General features: G+C 41.9%; 1 protein-coding gene across 1 annotated transcript in view; it reads right to left on the bottom strand.

The window, feature by feature from the left end:
- Positions 1-11,070: 11,070 nt before the first annotated feature.
- Positions 11,071-21,058, bottom strand: part of LOC115618981 (BTB/POZ domain-containing protein kctd15-like) — a 52,773-nt gene continuing 42,785 nt past the window's right edge. Inside the window, exons 4-5 of the mRNA XM_030511000.1 lie at positions 15,492-15,797; positions 11,071-11,621 (exon numbers count right to left, since the gene is read on the bottom strand). Of these exons, the coding sequence (XP_030366860.1) occupies positions 11,466-11,621; positions 15,492-15,797 (462 nt within the window). The 3' untranslated portion in view covers positions 11,071-11,465. The remainder of the gene's footprint in view (positions 11,622-15,491; positions 15,798-21,058) is intronic.

Genomic DNA, 21,058 nt, shown 5'->3' with positions numbered 1-21,058 from the left:
TATAATTTATTTCATACAGTATTGTTAATCTTTGAGGTGCTGACAGTTATTACTTACTTTTCTGTACTTCAGGGGAATACTGATTTAAGGATGTTTTGGCTCTCATTTAAATCAGTGAAATCATTACTATTAGCCTCAGTAGGTGCTGTATTAAACCCTGAATTATGTAGGACAGCTAATCATACATAATATTATACCTGGTTTTCATGTACAAAGTGCCTCTCAGCCAAAGATCTAATAGCACTTTATGCAAGTAAACACCATTGCTGCAGAATATCTCTACAATATTTCTTATGATCCAAGACCTCTTATTCATAAGAGCAGACTAATATATATCTTATCTTCCCACTCCTCTTCGGTGCATGGAGGTTGGAGAGGCAAAATTCCTGGTATTTTTTCACTCCGTAGATAGCTTGGCTTTGAATTGTTACCATTCGATTCCCACATTCAGACTTGGGCTTGAAGTGCAAGGCTGCCACAAGGATGTGCCATGTATCTTGGGAAGAAAACCAGCAGATCTTTTATCATTATTGCCTTGTCTCTCTGGGTCACAGAGAAGCAATAGCCACAGATCAAGACTCTGCTCTCGTGAGACCCCACTTGGAGTACTGTATGCAGTTCTGGTGTCCTCAACATAAGAAGGACATGGAGCTGTTGGAGCAAGTCCAGAGGAGGGCCACGAGGATGATAAGAGGGCTGGAGCACCTCCCGTATGAAGACAGGCTGAGAAAGTTGGGGCCGTTCAGCCTGGAGAAGAGAAGGCTGCATGGAGACCTCATAGCAGCCTTCCAGTATCTGAAGGGGGGCTACAAGGATGCTGGAGAGGGACTCTTCATCAGGGACTGTAGTGATAGGACAAGGGGTAATGGGTTTAAACTAAAACAGGGGAAGTTTAGGTTAGATATAAGCAAGTTCTTTGCTGTGAGGGTGGTGAGGCACTGGAACAGGTTGCCCAAAGAAGTGGTAAATGCTCCATCCCTGGCAGTGTTCAAGGCCAGGTTGGACAGTCTTGGATGACATGGTCTAGTGTGAGGCGTCCCTGCCCATGGCAGGGGGGTTGGAACTAGATGATCTTAAGGTCCTTTCCAACCCTAACCATTCTATGATTCTGTGTTCAAAGGAGAGATGTCAGGACTGAATTGTTTTCTGGTGAAGGAAGGATGGATAAAATATTAAATGCAATCTTCTATTTGCCCTTATCTTTGTGTTTCCTGACAAGAATATTATGCTGTATTTCCATGGTTCTATAATTCAAAGCTGAAGGTATACAAATTTGTGAAAAAAATGGATATAATTGTTCAACAGTAGAAATCATTATTATAAAAATAAGTACAGATTTTTGTATTACATGTGCTTTCTTATGTGAAAGCACTTCTATCTCAAGAAAGGAATGGCACACTTTGGAAAGTTACTTGGTTTAATTTTCATACACCTGCTGCTGTAATTATTGTAATTTAATGCACAAAGACATTTTTACTTTCTGAGCAGTTTGTCTATGAAAATTTCAGAAGAGGTGTGTCTGTTTCAGTCCTCTTTCCCAGTTAAACCTTTTGGGAAATGCTGACCAAATATGGTGGTGGGGACCAGCAGAAGGGGGACAGAAGTAGGAAGGAGCTCAAGATTTTAAGTCCCTGCAACTTCCATGTGAACTGTTGGCTTGGATACAGGAAGGAGAAACATGCCAGTCTCACCAGCGAAGAAGCTACGGTATGAGCTCAGCAAGCTTTGGGGTACATTTGGCTTGGGGGCCACATGTCTGCTGGGTGGCTGATGAGCACATGCAGCCTGGTGGGTCATCCACCCCATGGGACAGTGCTCGCCTAGCTGGTGAGGATGGGAGAGGAACCAACCATGCAGTAGTTCTGAGACCGTTTTGATAAAGGTGAAGGTTTGGGAGGAAGGTGGGAGTTTATGATAGGTGGAGGGTAGTACAGCGGACCGAGAGTATTTCTGGAGGAGGCAAGAGGTGATGAACGCTCTATAGAGGAGCTGGGTTTATTGTGGTAAGCAGTTCCAGAGCAATGTGACACATCTGTCAGAAATGAGGCTTCGTTAGCTTCTCTGCACAGGACTATTTGTTTTAATTCCTACACTATCACTGTGAGAGCATGTTTCTTTGGCAGATTGTTGGTCAGTATTTTATTTTTAACTGGTTTTACTCTGCTTTTCTAACAGCATGAGTTTTCCCATAGAGGACAATCATGAAAATAGCAAACAAGCTGAGATGGGTGGCCCAAACTTTGTGTCACATCTGACATCAATTCCGAATCGCTTCAAAATGTGCATACTGAACCAGTAATTACTCTGACTCTTCTTCTTAAGCCATAATTTCAAGCTAGGTAGCTTCCAACAGTTGAATTAAGCTTGGCAGTCCAGCACTGTTATTTAAAATACTCTAAGCTCTATATACATCAGCTATGCATATCTGAAGTGCATTAAAACCCATTAAAGTAGATGGACTCTGACTGTTTCAGTGCATCCTGGATTACAGGTTTACAGAGAGCATGGCACCATGGCAGTTTGGCAAATTCCTGGATTTGATTTTCCTTGAAGTTATTTTGTCTTCAGTCCCGGCTGGGAGCAGGAGTTGTGGGGGGGATCTCAGGAAAGCCCCATTGTAGCCCCATGAGGGACACATGGAGCACAAAATAATTTGTTTGCTCTCTGTGTCTTCCTTGCTATCCTGTGGGATTTGCAGCTGCCAAGTTCAAGGCTGTCACCAGTCACTTTGGTGTGTTACAAGAGAGTAAGATTGAAGTGGCAAGGGAGAAGAGGCAGTGGGGAAAAGGAGAGGATGAGATGGGAGAGGATGAGATGATAGAAGGGGATGAGAAGTCACTATGCCTCATGTATGTAAGCAATCTCATAATGAAGAGGAGAAAGAGTTCATGTATAAGTTAAATGATTTTTTTTCTGGTCTGGAACAGCTTAAATTTCCCTTAAATTTTAACTGGAAGTTCACTGATACCAAAGCTGGTACTGACGTATATTCGAGTGGATGTGATTTGGGAATAGCTTAGGTGTGGCAGGCCAGGAAATAAAGGATGTAAACATCTCACAACCATTCATTTTTTTATTCAAGCTTTTGTCTTTGTAACTCTTATTAGTTGCCATAGATACAGACGGCAAAGGGCTCATTGGGGTTAATGAAAAGTCTGTCATGCTGACAAAAGATGTAATTTTTCTGGAGAAAAATCTGCATTACTTCAATTCCACTATTCTTAGCAATTAATTTTAACTCTGCTTGCATTCATGTATATAATTAAAAAATCATGGCATTTAGTAGTCTGCATTTCTTATATGGCATCTACACAATAATTTTGAGTACAATGCAGTACCAAACTAATTGGTCTTTAAATTAGAAATCATATTGGCAGATCTAAGTCCCTGTTCTGTCAGTTTAGAGGTGCTTCTGTACTTCCTAAAATCTTACAATTTTTTATCCACCTTGCAGAACAATTACAGAACATTATCAGGTAACTGACTGGCTTACCAGTGCAGTTATGAAGGTGCACAACTTCGTGTCGTGATGTTGCATGAAGTATATGCTCTTCCTATGTGAAAGTTCAGTATTTCAAGTGATAAATGCAATGAATATAGAATCCTAGAATGGTTTGGATTGGAAGGGACCTTAAAGCTCATCCAGTTCCAACCCCCTGCCACAGGCAGGGACACCTTCCACTAGACCAGGTTACTCCAAGCCCCGTCCAACCTGGCCTTGAACACTGCCAGAGATGGGGCAGCCACAGCTTCTCTGGGCGACCTGTGCCAGTGTCTCACCACCCTCATATCTTAATTCCAGCTACTCTGTCCAAATAGAAAGCATTTATTTGCTGTATATATACCTCAATTAATTCAAGAAATGGGTTTATGTGAAGAAAAAAATAAAAAATTAAGTAGCTTTTCTATTACTATTTGGTAAGTGTGTGCAGGATGGTTCCAGTCCAGTATGCTATGGACAGTATTTTTTAATAAGTTCAAGGTGGCCACATTTCTTACAAGCATGTTTGTCACTGTTCAGGAACTGTAGTCAGGATGAATCTGAAGTATTACTTAGGGCAGGAGGGAGAGATACACCATGTGGGGAGCAGAGAAGAAAGAAAAATATTTTTGAGTCAGCTTGACTTAAAGATCTATTTGGTGGTTACTTGGAGAGTTGGAAACAGTGGCAACAGCCCTGGTAAAGCAAATGCATGATTGGAGTGCAAATGAGAGGCGACTTAAGGTAAGAGATTATTCCAGACCTGTGGAAGATGAAGAGTAGGAGTTTAAATGACGCTATTTCTTTTAGGAATGCAGAGTGTTTTGGCATAAAGGCTGAATTCAGAGCACCACTAAATAAATGGATTGTGCACTAGGGATGTATATGGCTTCAGCATGGATGAACAACCCTTGCAGCTGCAGCACATGCTTTTCCTATGAGCAGTGAGGTTAGGTAGTAAATCAATTAATCTGTTAATAAAAGCTATTCCATACTGGAGAACAGAATCCCTCAGATCAAATGCTCATGGTGCTCAAAGGTTGTGGGCTTCACCCTCTCTTGCTTGCAAGCTTAGCCACATTCATTTCACTACATTAAGCCTTTTGTATTTGTAGTTACAAGAGAATAAGATTTACCACACTACTGTAATTTAATAATCAGGTATAGGAGAAATACCTTGATTGGCACAGCTCTGCAAGGACTTGGTACACTGGGAGAAAAGCAACAGAGAAAACAGTGCCATGTCTTACTTGCAATGTACCACTGTTGTGGTTTAAGCTCAGCCAGTAAATCAGAACCACGCAGCCACTTGCTCACTCCCCACTTCCCTCCCCCCGCTCCCGGCGGGATGGGGAGGAGAATCGAAAGAATGTAAATCCCACGGGTTGAGATAAGAGCAGTTCAATAACTAACGTACAATACAAAACCACTACTACCACCACTAATAATAATAATGATAAGGGAAATAACAAGGGGAGAGAATATAAAACTATAAAGGGAAGGGAAAAAATCCAATAATAAACACAAGTGATCCACAATACAATTGCTCACCACCTGCCGACCAATACCCAGCCCAAACCGAGCAGCGATCTGCCCTTCTGGGTGATTCCCCCCATTTTATATACTGGGCATGACGTGCTGTGGTATGGAATACCCCTTTGGCTAGTTTGGGTCAGGTGTCCTATCTCTGCTTCCTCCCAGCTTCTTGTGCTCCTTCTCACCAGCAGACTATGAGAGACTGAAAAGTCCTTGATCGGGGTAAGCATTACTTAGCAACAACTAAACCACTGGTGTGTTATCAGCATTGTTCTCAGACTAAAGTCAAAAACATGGCACTGCACCAGCTACTAAGAAGGAGAAAAATAACTGTTACAGCTGAACCCAGGACAACCATATGTTTCCCTACAGTCTTTCAGTAGTGGAATTATAATTAACTGTATTTTTAATGGCTAGAATCAAGATCCTGGAATAAGTATTTCCTGGGGAAAGGTAGGTTATTAAGAGCAGCAGTATGTAAATTTGGGATTTCAAAAGTATTGGAAACTTTTCCAGATGTCTTAAAGGTTTGAAAAATAATTTAAACTTTTAACTTAGAAATATAGGTTTTAATCTCTGAAATTATTTATTTTGCCAGAAATCAATTGAAATTAATAAAAACAGTGGTCTCCTAAGGATGAAAATGGTTGAATGTGTGTATGTATGTATCACATTTCAGTTTTAAACTCAACAGGACTGCAGAGTCTCTGTAATTTCGTCCTTTCAATTTCTAAATAGAGCAGTGCTTTCAGGCCCAGTTTGTGCACTTTCTCTCTATATATAGAAAGCCAGGATAAGGTATGCAGTAATTCAGTACCCTTGAACCAATTTAAATAACAAAAATAAAAATTATTTAACATAGCCTTAGAAAATAAATAGTATACTGATGTTTGACTTTATCATCACACAATGTCCTTGTGATTTTTCTGTTTAATTTTTCTGTCTCTCAGCTGAGCATCGGTTGTGTACTGGGGCAAGGTTGCTCACTATCTCCCCACAATGAGCCTTTCTCTTCAGTAGATTCAGAAGAGAGAATCAGGGTTCCTGTGGGACTCACAGCTGCAGAGGTTATTGCAGTAGCAGCATCCTGATACACCACTCACCTTTTTCCAGTCCTAGACCCAGAATGCAGAGTAGGATGGTGCACACATTTGATGTACTGAAGATGGCTTTATCTGCTGCAAATAGTTTTGTCCTAAATAGGTTTCCGAAATTAAACTGGTCAGATAAGTCTATGGTTAACATGAGTATAGCAGGAAAATTAGTCAGACATACTTGTCCCCAGTTGTAAATGAACCAAGGTCTAGCCTCATGTGTGTTTTCAATTGAGTTTCTTTACTCAGGATAACTTGGCGAGACTCAGAAGAATAGAAAAAAAAAGAAAATCTCATGTAATACTTTCAGAATTAAACTCATAATAATCCATTTAAGATGTTTCAAATGATCCAGCAGTCAGTAGTTGTAAACCTGAGAGTATGAGGAAACTCTTTGCCATTGCAGGACTTTTGACTTTGCTGTGTTCTCTTTGCAGGGTCTTGCTATGTCTGGTGGAGGTCAGGCTGGCTTGGGCACTCCTTCATCCCGGCAGTATGCACGACAGAAAATAACTCGCGTAAACCTCAGGGACTTCATCTTCTACATGGAACAGGAAAGAGAAACGAGCCATTCTCTCCTGCTCTATCGAGCTCTGCTTAAATAAAGCCAAGAATTGTACTGAATTCTCCATACAGAAGCTCAACTTGCATTGAAAAGCTGTCATTTTAACGTGCCTTCTATTTTTTTCTCGAGTCAATGTTTCAGTAATTTTGTTTTGTAAAATTGTCAGACACATGCAATAATTCCCTTTATGTTAAAAAAAATAAAATATAAAAAACACACAAAAAAATGTGCAAAAGGTTATAAATGTTAAATACAGAGATACAACCAACATCGAAGTCTTGCTCTGTTTGGCCACTTCAGCTGCAGTGGATGGTGTTGACTGGCAAGGCTGCTATGATGGCTCACCACGACTATCTGCGTAAGGAGGACTGGGACAGGTTCACAGGATTAGGACCTAACCGTGGTGTTAACCTATATGTTCACGGATGGTGCTAGGTTTGTTTCCTTTTTAGTTTCACTAGCGCTGTTTCTGCTAACCATGGTGATACCTGTTGTTTAGATTAATTATAATTGCAATTTTTTGCACAGCTAAGAAAATAACCACTGCGCACACTCACAAATTTTATATAGTTAAGATTTCTGCTTTTACTGCACAGCTCATTTCCTCTGAGCCATTTGCTGAACCAAATCCTAAGTGTATGAAATCTGTGTGTTTGGGTCTCAGCTGAGTTACCTTGACTAGCTTTCAGTTGTTTTCTAAAATCTTCTCAACCTTTTGCACATTTGTAGCAACTGGTTAGTACCATGAATCAAAGTTGGTTTTTATTTTCTAAGAAAAAAATCTTAATTTATTGCCAAGTGTATGATTTAATGGTGGTTTTAAAAGAGAATATCATTCAGTGAAGATTTTAGAGTATTCTATATGGATTTTAAACTCGCTGTAAAGGAAGTTTTGGGGACCGGTTCCACTAGTGGAGGATCAGGCAAGCTCCGGTGCCGCAGTGCCAAGGGCCTGGCCATGCCCTGGCCTTGGACGATTGGACCTGAGGACTACGGTCCAGAGAGGCTCATGAACAAGCACATGACTTGAAGCATAATGAGTAGTTGTAAGTACTTAAAGGTGGGATGAATGCTTTTTAAATGCTTTGCTGAATTGGTATTTAAGAGGCCCACACCAAAGCCAAGTGATGTTAGTGTGAGTCTTTTAAATGGGTATTGGCTAGGAGTATTGAGCAGGCAGGTGGGCACAAGTTGTACATCAAACATAACAGTATTAGCAGTAACCATGGAAGGGAGACATTTGCATTTTTATCTTGTCAATTTTTACCATATTACGCTTGCCAATTTTTTGAGGCGATTTTTTTTTTTCTTGGATGGGGAAACCATAGCAAAAGCACAAATAGAACTATTTGTCCAATAGTTTTAAAAACAAAAGTTTTAATTATTTTTTAAGGTTTATGAAAAGCAGAAGAAAATTTATACTGCTGCTGTTTAGCCAAAAGATTATTCATAAGGTATTTAAGGCCAGGAAGTGTAAAATTATGTTTTAAATGTATAGATAATTTGTACATATTGTTTATAAAGGCCTTGTGTTTATTAGAATTACGTTATTTTGATGATTTCTGTACATACTCGTAAATACCCCTAATTTGTGTGAAAACATACTCCCTTATTTGTATTTATTTTGTAAAGAAATAAAAATTTACTAAAGTAACACAGAGTGACATACAGTATTAATTTATCAAACAGGAATTTCACAGTCTTGTCATTCTTGAGCACTGTTCAGAAACATTTTGCATTAAAATATTAACAGAATACCCACAAAGAAATATTAAACCCAAATACTTCAATGTTTTGTTGTGCTGATCCTTATCCTTTGTCAAACATCTAATAAAATTGTCATCAAACTTTGATGCCATTAATAGTGAATGAATGCACTCAGCAGTTGCTTTCTCAAAAGCCATCAGTCCAAGAAGCACAACAGAACATTTTCTCTCTCGCTTTCCTTCCGAGGCTCAAGAGCACAGCAGTGGGAAGTGTACGGGAAGTCCTAGTGAAGACCCGAGTTCTTCCAGCCACGGGTTCAGTGCTCGGCAACAGAGAATCAGAACCATTTTGGGTGAGAAGCCTGGCTACATTTGCTTTTTGGCTGCCTTTTTTTTTTTTTAACCTTCACTGGGCTTGCTGGGGTGTTCTAAAATCCATCTTAGTGATTCTGAGCAATGTTCTTAATTAAGTTATGTTGCTATGCTTTAAGGCCAGAAGTAAGAATTCAAATCAGTTTTTGCTATTGCTGCCTAAAAATATAGGGAAATAAGTAAAAAAGATATAAATGAAACTGTAATAAACTTTAAATAATTGACCTGAAGTTACTAACTAAAAGAACACAGCTTAACTTTTTTTTTTTAAAGGCATATTTCTTCTAACCAAGGGATTGTTTCCACATCTTCCTTGCCTCAGTGCTATTTTGCAGTCAATGCTGTGATGTCATGGCTCAAACTTTCCATCTGAAGTTCACATTTAACTTGGCTGGCACAGCCTGGAACCCTTTCCAATGCCACCTTAGCAAGCTGCCCGAAGCACTGGAGCTGCTTTATTGAGCTCTAAAAAAAACATATGGTAAAAAACACTAATCTGAAGAAAAACCAACCAACCACAAACCTCCCTGTCCAGGAGGGCAGGACATAAGTGTACGTAGGATTAAAACAAGAAGCTAAATGGCTTATTTAAGGATACTTTGAACTCAAAGTGAACTCAATGTATGAAAGCAATGAATAAAACACTTTTTTTTCTTTTTGTAAGACATGGCTACATCGAGCTGAATGGAGCAAAAGGCCGAAGGAGATGCAATCAAAAACTCTCGTGTCTTTCAAACAACATGGGAGATACAGTGAGTGTTCCACCCTACTTGCTTATTTTTGATCATTTACTTTACAGAAATGTTTATGGCATGAAGTACTGTATAAGAAATGTGCATACGCAAATACATGACAATTATACGTTAAGTTCTTTACAATATTAAATGTATAATATACAGATATCTTACATACAAAGCTGAATGGTGTGCCATATATTCAAATACGGCAATGCCTAGCAACTTCAGAATGTCATACAAGTATAAAACCACAAAATAAAATAACTTTTTACAACTCTTTTGAAGTAGACAGATGTGCTCAACTGTTCTGCTAAGTTAGCAGGCCAACACTGACCAGCTACAAGATTGCTGAGTTGGGTAACCAAGGTGAGGAAACCTGCAGAGGTCTGATTTTCCATGGACAGGTATCCAGCTCTCTTAAAAAAATTAGACCCCTGCCTAGATTGTCCCTTGGGCAGTCAGTACAGCTCACTGCTTTTGAAAATATTAGTCTTAAACATGATTTTTTAATTTTGCCTGATTGTAATCAATTGGCATTAAGGAATTGTTGACCACTTCATACTCTGTCCCTTGTTCTATCTGGCCATATTTATGCATCTAAAAAGAGTTTCATTAAAATTCAGCATCTACAACAGTATTCTATAAATTAATGTGGGAGAAACTAAACTGTGATTAACACATGAATTAGTTACTGACAACCCAATCATGCCAAACAGCAATCAACAGGATTTGGCAGAATGCTATTTATAACCTTGCACCTGCAAACCCAGTGCTGTCTCCTGAGTTAGGAAGCCCTGCGAGTCAGAGTCGATATCAATGCATGGAAGGAGCAGTCAGTCACCTCCTGCAGACAGCCTGCTTCGATAGACAAAATTACAGGTAGAGGGCAGCTACCAAACTGTATTTTAATAATAGTTTAAAATAATAGAGCGAAACCAGTCTAAACAAGCGTGTCCAGCTTTCATCAGACACTGGCAGTATAGAGGTTTTTAACATAGTTTTGCAAAATTCCAGACCCATAAAGAGTAGGCTTGTCCAAAATTCTTAATGTTTCCTCCTAAATGTGGGCTTACAACATGGTTAGTAAATGATTAACAAGGGGTGTCAGAGCTTGCTTGGCAGAATCATGCTGCTTTGATGATGCTGAACTTAACAGTTTCTGAGTCAAAACAAGACTGGCTTTAAGAGAACTACAGCTCCATGTTGGGTATGTGACCCTTGTGGGATGGCAGCTGGCATTTTATTTTGTGCTTCCAGATCCCTACTTTTGCAAACATTGCCATAATTGGCCTTGTCAATTTTGTCGTCACGTTGTTTTGTGTGGGGTTTTTTAGTACGGAGCACCAGTTGACTATAAATCGGTCCTTTTCAGATTCTGGAGTCTGTCCACAGGGAGATGTTTCTATTGAAAATATAGTATAAAAATAAGCCATTTGCTAGTACAAGCAAGTACAATCACAGAAGTGTCACATCGTGTATGGAGGTGTAAAACACATCTGATATGAAGGAGGTGCAGCAGTCAGGGAAGATACTCAGTGCAGTTTTTAGGGAACCATCTTCTTCTCGGAGGCTCCCGCTTCCATGCATCACAGCATCGGGGTACGGCTGGAAAGGCTATCAGAACTGCTTCTCCTGCTGATCAATTCAAATTGCTTTAACTGCTCTTTCAGAAGTCCAACCTAGGGTCAGGGGTTGATGAAGCTTTGCCTTTTCCACCACCACCGCTGTTCAGCCCAAAGTACGTTCCCGGCAGGCCTGGTATGCTGAGTATGCTCAGGAATTCCATCGTGAAAAACAGACAACTGTTTTTTCAAATGCATGTCATGGCTGGCTATGTGACAGGTAGTTTCAGAATACCACTAATTGGCAACTTAAAGTCAAAATCTGTTTGCTAATACTGTTTTGCAAATCCTTAGTGTTTCACATAAGGGACTATTAAACACTTCTACGGTTACAAAGGAGTAGGGGTAGGGTCTAGTCCAGGGGCTCCTGTTTTATTCTGATTGTTGGGGTGGGTTGTGGTCGTCTGTCCTCACGACACAGCACGTATTCACTGAACTGAGAGGAATCCACCCCACCACCGCATGAAGCTGCCACATTAAATCCCTTCTGAAATAATCTTTCAAGCACCTGCAATGTGTGGGGGGGGAAAATCAGATTAATATTCAGCAAATTTTAGTGATAAAAGCATTCAGGAAGACCATATCTAAATGATGGATTTAGTCTTTTGAGTCCTCATTGCATGAATATTATTCAGCTATAATTCTGTAAGTTATTGTTAAATGACTACACTGTGATTAAAGTCTCGCTCTCAGAAAACCTCTGCAGAAAACAAAAATTAATCAAACAAGCACTCTGCAGAACAGTTTAGTACATCATATAGTAAAATACTGGACTGTGGTGATATTGATACTATCTCTTACTGCTTATAGAAAGCAACATCAGATTTATGTCATAATAAAAAGCGCCCATTACTCATTAGTAATATGAACAGGCTTACAGAAAGGGGCTGAAAACATTTCTCAGCTCTTCCTTGGCAGATGACAATGTCTTAGGAAGCTGAGTGACACTTCCGCCAGATCTCCACAGACATTACAGCCGTGATTTTCCCTTGCCAGAAGGGAGCGCTGCTGCGTGTGCATGCAAAGCATGGCTGGGACAGGATGCGGAGCCAAGACATGGACAACCAGGAAACGTTCCAGCCCAAGAAAGAGGTTAATTCGTATTGCCCAAATATGTATTTTCTCCTTCTCCTTCTAAAGAAAAGTTGGTGCAATTTAGATGCATGAATTTAAGGAACCCAGAGGCAACTTTAATTTCTGAGGCTGTCACACAGCACATTACCCTAGGATATACTGATCTTGGTAACATGATCAGGGCTGTGTTTTCACATGCATGAGCATGTTAATATATGGTTTCCTAGCAGAGCAGGACGCACACAGACTTTTCTCAGAGCAGATGCCAGGTCCACCTTCAGCGGATCCACAATGCCAGATCTACTGGAGGAGATGCCATGCAGCCTCCCGCCCAGCGTTGGCTCTCCGGGGTCCAGGGCAGCAGCCTGGAAAAATGGTTCCTCTACTGGTAAATGCCATCAAGGGGAGCAGCCTGTACTGGTCTGCAAGTCTTGCCCAAGGGACCGCTTCCATTGCTACAGCACATGGGCCCGCTGTGCTGGGAACTGAACCTGATGATTGATTAAACCTGATGAACTTGGTAACACCAGCAGGAGGGTAGGTTATCAAAATATATTTAAGATGCTTACAACTCTCATATCTGGGCTGTATGCTGCCTGTGCTGGTGCATGCACAAGACAACAGCATGTTGAACATGAACAGATTTAAATGCCATTTACTGCATTTGGTTCTATGCACATTACTTTTTAAAAAGGTAAGATACAGACAGAGGGAAACTAGTGTCTCTGAATCGAATCAGAGCTTCTGTCCTGTAAACCTCCAGAGAAAGTATGTCAAAAAGTGAGCATTAGCTGTGATTCTCCTATGTATGGGACACACACAGAGTACTAGAGGATTTGTGAGTGATGAGGCACTTAATGCTTCTCATTTAAATTTTGCAGAATGCTAACAAATACATTCTTAATTATGAAGACTCAATGTTCAACATAAACAAGCATCACAGCATTTTCTCTAAGGTAAGCTCATGTATCTCACCAGAACCTGTTGCGAGGACTTGAAAAAACAGTGTCAGTCTTAAGAAAACTCTATACCTGTAAGTAAGTACAAATGGGCATTAAGAGCTACTGTTATGTTTTTGGCTACCACTACCTACTCAGTGTTGACATTCTTTGTTTGATATGCACAGCTCTTAACACAAAACATTTAATGAAAATACCTTCCAAAGATAGGAAGAATTTAAAAACATTGCAATTTTGCCACAAAATATATTCGGCAGGGCACAGGGAGGCAAAAATGCTGTATCTGAGCAAGCAGCAGGCAGACCTACTGCTTCACTCTTTGAGCTTCTTTGGAAATGATTCTGCTCTTCCACCCACTTCCCCCTCCTAATCCATCTCCCTTAATCTGTGCATTTGCTTCCCTGTACTTCCAACTTCATGACTTAATACTCTTTTGCCAAAATACCCTGGGAAGGGAAGGGGCAGCACCTCTGTGCTGACCAGAGTCCCACAGAGCCAATGATAATTAGCTGCTGATTTCATCAGCCTTTGGTCTCAGAAATGCATCATTTTGCAGAAAGTGTTTGAAAACACTTTCTATTAATTATATAGTAAAATCATGTAATTTAGTAAAATGATGTAATTTAGTATTATTATTTATACTGTAAACTGACAGAAATTTTTTTCACAACATGAACTTGTGAAGAGACTCTGACTCTGTCTGAATTTTAACTGAATTCAAAACACATTCAAATATTAACAGTAATTAGCATTCAGCTTTTACTACACACCGCTTTGGCTAACCTAGACCCAAGTGCTCAGCCAGGTGGGCATCCAGCTCTTCGCCTGGTTGCTGGCAGTGCTGAGCCCATCAGTGGCTCGCGGTGACCCTTTGTTGCTTTGGTTATTCTTATTTCTTGCATGCGTGTAACTGTATCACAAGGACAGGGTGGCTGAGATATGAACACGCTTCCCCATCCACTTACCTTAGCTGAAGTGCAGCTGCTCCCTTCTCTGCCCAGCACAATGATGAATTCATCACCATTCCCACTGCCAGCAAATGGATCTGCCTGCAACCCACCTCCAGCCTTCTATTTCTGGGGCAGCCCACTCTAAACCTTGCCAAATGTGAAATTGCAAAGGACTGCACAAAATCAACCACAGGCATCAGCCTGATCAAAGTTCAACCAAATAAAACACTTGGGAGTCTTGAACCAAAAAAATCACCCAAACCAGCTGGGTTTAGACTGATTTTAGACAAAAACATTATTAGCGCAGGGAGAACCAGGGAGTGCTGCCCCAGGGAGGGAGGTGTCAGTGTCAAACGCGCATTGTTAAAACAACTGCATCCACCTTTACTGGTCTTTACAGTCTGGCCAGCCAGTCCCATGGGCCAGCTCTTCTGTGGGTATTTGACCACAGGGAAGTTTATCAAGGCCACTAAAGCATTTCCCACAGCCCATCTGCAAGGGATAGTAACAACTTTGGAAATATTCCCCACAGGTTGATTTCATTTCGACAGTATTTGCAGCATATTTTAAAGGCATACATACGAAAACCGAGAGCTGTTTTGCCCTTGTTAAGTAAGGCACAAGTTAACTGCCTCACCAACACCATTCCTTCTCTGCAGCCCAAGGACAACTACAACACCAAGGCCTTGGCCACAGTAGTGGTGATCCCTTGTGAAATGGCATTTCTTGTCCATAAGGCTGCTGCCTAAACATAAGCCGCAGATTTATTTCTGCTACCATCCACCTATCTGTCCAATTATCTTCTTTTGTTTCATATGTTTAATTTTAAGCCTAATGTCAAAACTCTGAGTATAAAATGAAATATATTTTGTTTAAAATACTCTGGGCAATTTTTATAGAACATTCTTTTGGGAAAAAAAAAGTGCAGAAATAATTTTTTTTTAAGTCCATCCCACAGGCACCATCATTTAATTATGAGTGAGACATAAATTATGCATTTACACATTGTTGCATTTTCTATAAAATGGTGTGGAGATTTTTTTTTTGTACTTTTTGGAACTCTCTCTTTCTTCCTGGGGGGCACTTTGGAGAAAAAAACCCCCACAAACAACACTGCTGCAGGCTATAAATTGATGAAGAAAATAATAGCATCAGTATAACACCATTATGAGACCAGCATGGCGCTAACATACACAAAATCTAAATCTGTTTTTCTGCTTAGACTTAGGAAAATCTGAAAGGCTGTGATCTCACCAGGCAGAAAATATCTCCTTGCAGTATAAACACTGAAGGTAATTGGGCAGAAGCAAATAATTTGCATATAATTGAACAAGAAATACTAAAAAACCCACCCCAACAAATAGATGAGCCAACACCGAAAGACCATTACATTACCTGCACTGAGTTCAACCGGCAGTATCCGTTCAAAGGAAACCTAATAACATGGGTAGGGTCCTGGTTCCAGCCAGCATTCATGGAGTTGCACATGACATCCCCAGTCTCCGGGAAAATCTCTTCTATTAAAGCTTTCTCCCCACTCAATGCAATTCTCTCCCCCAGATCTGGAGTCACTCTTACGACCAAGCAGTCACAAGGCTGGAAATGTTTCCTTTGTTCTTTCTCTTGTTTCCATCGCTCAAGTTCCTTAATCATTGGCTGCAGCTGGTAATACTTTGCTTCTTCGTATAAAAGATTAAAGTCCTGGGGGGGGGAAGAAAAAGGAAGAGAGAGAAATTAGAAATGCTTATATAGTTCTCTTTTAGCAATGAGTATTGTTCCTGTTTGACCTACTTAGGCTTATGTATTGTCAGCAAGAGTGCAAAGGCAACAGGTACCCACATACTTTGTCTTCATCTTACACCTACACAGAAAACCACACTGTGTTAGTGGTGAATCTGTTAGAGCTGACTGTGAAGTTCCCACTGCACTGAATTATTTGTTCATTTGTCATCCCACAAGCTCAATGCCAGAATGCTTTACTTTTGGATTAAGATATCAAAATAACTGGTTACACTAAGCAAAGCCTGCTGATGTAAGAGATGTCCTAAGCCCTAATCTTCACTCTTGGCCTCAGATATTCACTTCTGATCTTATAACAGAAGATCTCAGACTTTGCTGTCACCTCTCGCACACATGTTAGGAGACGGAGATGTCAGTTCAGCTTCACTTCTCACCTGTCTTTGCTGAGTCTGAAATTCAGCTACAGCAGCTGCTCCATGTGTTTCATGATTATTCATGTACTGAAAGCCTACTTTGGATCCTGGAAAATTATACAGAGGTAGTGACCACCCCACTCCAACAACTTAAAAGAAACAGTTCTTCCCGGCCATTTGTCCATGACCTCACTTGGGCTTTGGGCAATTCAAATTCCTAATTTGATCCAATTCCCAGTTCATTGAATGAGATGTCTTCTGCACATCTTCATTAACGACTTTGCGTCAGATCTCCAACAGATCTTTCCACCTCAGCTGTTGAGTATGATGAGGCAAAGGGCATCAGCAGCCCATCAGACCAAGCCAGAGAAGAAAATGAGGGGCGAGCACTGGGTGGACAGTTTGCTTACACTGGCCCCACTGCCTCCTTCAGCCTCCTGAAGGGAAGAGGAGCAACATGAGCACAGCACCAGCTCCTCTCTGCGAAGACCTGTCATTTGCTTTCCTGGCTCTTACGCCTGTCTACAGATGGAAATGCTGCACCACAGGTATGCTATGTGACTTTTGTGGAGCATGCTGTAGGTCAAACTTGGACATAAAGACTACAATTAAATGAAATGAAAAATCACAAAATGACTGGAATCATTTGGACTGGGAAGAATGGCATGACAAGAAGTAATCAAGAAATGGGCACCAAAATTACATGAAAAATAATGGCACTGCTGCTGCTCCAGGACTTGGGGAAGTGGGGGAATCAAAGGCCAATGAACATGCAGCACAAAAAGGTGTGACTCTTCATAGTGGCTTGGAATTAACCTGTAAAATCTGCTGCTGCAGGATATTATTGAACCAAAGCAGTTAGCTCTGTTCAAACTTGGCACACAGACCCACCACTGGTAGTGGAGAGGTGCTCTTTCTCCCCAGGGCTGCCTACAGCCTGGAGATATATGAATATTCACTGACACTGGTAAGGTTATCATGTTTCGAAAGGGACATGCAATCCTTTACATCTCTCTGATGTCTGTTAAGGCTGGGACAATAGGCACACCACTAAGGGAGAAAAAAGGAGCGGAAAAGGCGCAGAGAAGGCAGAGGGATAAGAGGCAAGTGGGAAGAAATGAGGGTACCAAACACACAGGAAGTAGCTGGAAGATGAAAAACAACAGGAATATTAAAGAAGAAATCCTATAGAAAGCATGCTGCAAACAACCAGAGCTGGGAACAGGCCAGATGAAGAGGCGTGGAGACTGGCTGCATCACCTGGTCTCAGGTAAGACAGCATCAGCCCTAAAGCTTTGTCCCCTGACAGATGGTATTTTCTCTCCTCCCCAAAATCGGCACTCTCTGCTGAACCATTACTGCTTTTCTGTGTCCATCAGTGAATCTCCCTGGTTACTGAGCATGGGATTGGTTTAAACCTACAGGAATTAGTGGCCTACATTCAAAACAGCCCCTGCCCTAAACTTTCTGAAGTCTTCGTGCGGGACGCTGGAGCAACACAGCCCACCACCTAACTGTGTTCATTACAGAGCTGCATGCAGGGGCCTATCAAACATTCACTGGGCATCTGCTCGTCCCATGTATCTTTTTGAGCAGAGGAAAACATGCAATGCTAAGGAAAAATGTAACTCTGGAGAGTGAACAGGAGCATCCCGTGCTTACTGAAGGCAATGGACAGTCTTGCTGTTTTCAGTAGGTCCTGAAAAACTAGTTTTAGCCTATCTGTGTTCATGGTCACTATAAAATAACATATTATTTGTGAGGTAAATCAAGTGAATATGTGCTAAGAAAACTCAACAGTAAAACCTAGAGGAGATGGTACAGCACTACAAAAAGCAGTCCTTCATTTCTGAAAGCAGAGAGAGGTACAGTGCTCTTGGGGCTGGATGCGAAGCCCATCACATTCATAAGAGTCTTTTTGACTGACTTCACTGGGCTTTGGACTAGGCTGACAGTATCCTGAATCACAGGAGTTCAATGGTCCAGCACCTCCAGGCCAAAACAGTAATGCCATAAAGCAAACAAAACCAGGATCACACCACCTCTACCTCCCCCCAGCCAGCTGTTAGCCCACTGCATCAGATGCAGCTCTTAGTGACTCCTGCTAGCCATCATTTATCCTAAAATAAATAAGATAAATTTTATATTCTGATATAATTTTGTGATAACACGACCAGTTTTCAAATGAAACAGCTCTTCCACTACTGTTCCCAGAGGATACAGCCACGCTTCAGATGGCTGTGTGGAAATCGGGGCTGTGCTGGAGCATCATGTGCTCTGCAGGATGAGGTGTGCACCTGGTCACAACTGCCTGGGTTAAGCCAAGGTGTTTGGGTTAATTTCTGAAGTAAGACTCTCATCTCTGTGTCCATTCCACACTTGGGTTGAGCGCAAATATGCTGGAAAGGGTTCTGCATATGGAAGAAGGGGTTTGTAGCAGAAGCTGGAAATCTGAGGCATGCTGGTGCAGAGAAGCAACATACATGTGCAGCATTAGAGAGTCTGGGCACCTATTATCAGGCAGTGGCAATAAAGGGAATTTGTTGCACTGTAACAAAGAGAGGGGATAAAAAAAGTGTCTTCTGTTCAGCAAGAGAAAATTCACCTTCCACGACCCCCCCTCCATGTACCACACGCTGCCCAACCCAGCCACCACCAGCCCAGCCTGCCCCACTGCCCCAACCCACTCTGGCTCTGTAATGGACTGCTAGTGTTTCTGCACTAAGTCACTTGCACGGCTCAGGCATTTGACCACATATTTAGGGAGGGAGGAGGACTTTGCCAAACCAGGAACAAAGAATGAGTGGCTCACACTGTAAGAGTCCAGTTCTCTGAAGCCTGTGCTTGGGCAGGGTAACGGACTCAAGACACTGCTAACTAGACAATCTTCTCGTTCAGGTTTTATGCACCACTCAGAGTACCGTGCATCTGAGACCAGACTGGAAGTGATGCCCAGCTCTGGATTGTCTGTCTACACAGGATACTCAAGATGCCCAGGTGTTGTGGGAAAGCATCAGAGATGGAAGGCAGCTGTATGGAGTCCCCTATGACAAGTTGCAGAAACTGCTGAAGGAGAGGGTGAATCGAGTCAGTTTGCAGAGGTGAAAGCCATCCAGCTGGCCTTGGACATTGCTGAACGAGAATAATGGCCAGTACTTTCTCTCCACACTGACTCATGGATGGTGGCAAATGCCCTGTGGTGGTGGTTGCCGAAATGGAAGCACAGCAACTGGCAACGCAGAGGTAAACCCATCTGGGCTGCTGCACTGCGGCAAGATATCACTTCCCAGGTGCAGAACCTGGTGGTGAAGGTACACCATGTAGATGCCCATATACCCAAGAGTCGGGCCACTGAGGAACATCTGAACAACCGACAAGTGGATAAAGCTGCTAAGATTGAAGTGGCTCAGATGGACTTACTTAGATTGGCAACATAAGAGTGAATTATTTCTAGCCTGGTGGGCCCATGATATCTCAGGCCATCAAGGCAGAGATGCAACATATAGATGGGCTCGTGATCGAGGGGTGGACTTAACAATGGACACTATTGCCCAGGTTATTCATGAATGTGAAACGTGCTGCAATTTAGCAAGCCAAACGGTTAAAACCTCTCTGGTATGGAGGACAATGGCTAAAGGACAAATATGGGGAGGCCTGGCAGATTGACTATATCACACTCCCACCAACCTGCCAAGGCAAGCGCCATGTGCTTACCATGGTGGAAGCAACCACCGGATGGCTGGAAACATACGCTGTGCCCCTCACCACTTCCCGGAACTCTATCCTGGGCCTTGAGAAACAAGTCTTGTGGGGACACAGCACCCCAGGGAGAACTGAGTCAGACAATGGGACTCATTTCCGGAACAACCTTATAGACACTTGGGCCAAAGAGCATGGCATTGAGTGGGTATATCACATCCCCTACCATGCACCAGCCTCTGGGAAAATCAAACAGTACAATGGGCTGTTAAAAACTACCCTGAGAGCAATGGGTGGTGGGACTTTCAAACACTGGGATACACATTTACCAAAAGCCACCTGGTTGGTCAACACCAGGGGATCTGTCAACAGGGCTGGCCCAGCCCAATCAGAACTTTTACGTCCTGTAGAGGGGGATAAAGTTCCTGTGGTGCACATAAAGAATTTGTTGGGGAAGACAGTCTGTGTTATTCCTGCTTCAGGTAAAGGCAAACCCACTCGTGGGGTTGCTTTTGCTCAGGGACCTGGATATACTTGGTGGGTAATGTGGGAAGATGGGGAAGTCCAATGTGTACCTCAAGGGGATTTACTTTTGGGGGAAAACAGCCAATGAACTCCATTGTATGCTGTTGCCTGCTCTATAACACTTTTATAGCCCACCAGCTAGATATCTTCAGGTCGCCAGCAACTGACCCTGACTTCCCTCCGATCATCACCCCAACAAAGAATGAACTTTGATGAAACCAGATGAGCTCAGCGGTGTCATCAGCAGGCAACAATCCAGCCCTACACACCGTCCCTCCTGCCCTGAAAGACTGTTACAAGAGATGGAGCCTGACATCGTGGACTGGATGAATTCAGCAGCTTTATAGGGATTGATCCATGGACTAAGGAATGATATCTTTTTGTGTGTGTGTGTGTGTGTGTATATATATGTATGTGTATATATACATGAGACAAAAACGATGCTATATTTTAAAATGTGGGATCTGAGCATGACGTGAATGGTATGGAATAAGGGGTGGATACTGTCCTGGGTTCAGCTATAGCAGTTGTTTTTCTCCTTCTTAGTAGCTGGTGCAGTGCTGTGTTTTTGACTTTCAGCCTGGG

Source organism: Strigops habroptila, chromosome W (assembly GCF_004027225.2).
Source record: "Strigops habroptila isolate Jane chromosome W, bStrHab1.2.pri, whole genome shotgun sequence".
NCBI lineage: Eukaryota > Metazoa > Chordata > Aves > Psittaciformes > Psittacidae > Strigops > Strigops habroptila.
This window is presented reverse-complemented; position numbering and strand designations above follow the sequence as displayed.